At 18.3% G+C, this 1,506-nt stretch overlaps 1 protein-coding gene across 1 annotated transcript; it reads right to left on the minus strand.

The window, feature by feature from the left end:
• Positions 1-95: 95 nt before the first annotated feature.
• PRSY57_1420300 (hypothetical protein) lies at positions 96-1,023 on the minus strand (the record flags this gene model as incomplete). Its single annotated transcript, XM_020115284.1, has 3 exons — positions 96-339; positions 584-677; positions 872-1,023. Coding segments are annotated over 3 exons (490 nt in total), but the record flags the coding sequence as incomplete, so codon positions are not given.
• Positions 1,024-1,506: the final 483 nt, after the last annotated feature.

Raw genomic sequence — 1,506 nt, forward strand, 5'->3', positions numbered from 1 at the left:
AAAAAAAAAAAGAATTTTAATTTTAAATAAGATATATGCAAGAAAAATTGCATACATATATATATATATATGTGTGTATTTCTCCATTTGGTTACCATTTTTTTTGTTTATATTGGTTTGATTAGATTTATTTGGTGCTGTTTCAAATAATAACATGTCGATATTACTTTTTGTTTTCTGTGATTCTTCCATATGATCACCAATATGGTTTGTTTCATTTCCTTGATGATAAGTCATTTTATCATCTTTATAAGATTTCATCATATCTCGATCATGTAAATTTTTGTCGTTAGTTATTTCCTTTCCTGTTTTATTATCTAGCCAGCTTAGTCTCAAAACCTGAATATAATAAGTGTTCACATGTGAACAAATTTAATACATGTGTTAAAATGAAAAATAAATACATAAATATAAATATATATATATTATATATATATATATATATATATATATATTCATTTATATGTGCTATTTCTTGGATATAGCATATTCATTAATTTCATTCCATTCATTTGATATAATATTATATATTTAATTATTTGTTCACTTAAATTATTTTATTATTTTTTTTTTTTTTATTTACTTTTGCGTATATGCAAGAATTCAGACTAGGCACAGGAGATGATTCATCAGTAACATCAACCCAAGCAGGAATATTATTATGAAGGATTTTAAATCTACATATAAAGTATAAAATAAAATAAAAAAATATAAATAATAAATATGGAATACATTTACAAATATATACGGAAATATTTATATATCACAATTCCTTTTTAAGAAAACACCTATTTTGTTGCTGATCCAATATATATATATATATATATATATATATATATTTATTTATTTATTTATTCATTTTTATATTAACCTGAAGTGGTATGTTCCCATCAAAGGAAATTCATGTTTGATATCCTCCAATGTTATGGAACCTATAGGCTTTAAAATATAAAAAACGTTTTGTGAATTTTTATCTTCTTTATCATTTATTATATGATAAAATACAACAGTAGGTTTTGACATTTTTATTGGATGATCAAATAGGTATATACAAAAAAAAAAAAAAAAAAAAAAAAAAAATTATAATAAAATATAATATAATATAATATAATATAATATAATATAATATAATATAATAAAAGGTTGTTAAAATTGATTATCCTATTATTTCATGTATTATCCCTTAATTTCACTTTGATTATATTATTTAAAAAAGATTTATTAAACAAAAAAACCTTAACATATTACAAGATATATTCCAAATACTTAACAATTTATATATGTATATATATATTCATTTACATGTTGTCCATGTGTATATATTTAAAAGGAATCTCACAATTTTACATTTTTAACAAAAACATATAAAAAATAAACAAAATATATATATTAATGTCTATGATTATAAAAAAAAATATATATGAATAGGATATATTTACATATAAAAGAAAAAAAAAAAAAAAAAAAAAAAAAAAAAAAAAAAAATAAAAAAAAAAAAAAAAAATA

The sequence above is a fragment of the Plasmodium reichenowi genome, chromosome 14 (genome assembly GCF_001601855.1).
Source record: "Plasmodium reichenowi strain SY57 chromosome 14, whole genome shotgun sequence".
NCBI classification, from domain to species: Eukaryota; Apicomplexa; class Aconoidasida; order Haemosporida; family Plasmodiidae; genus Plasmodium; species Plasmodium reichenowi.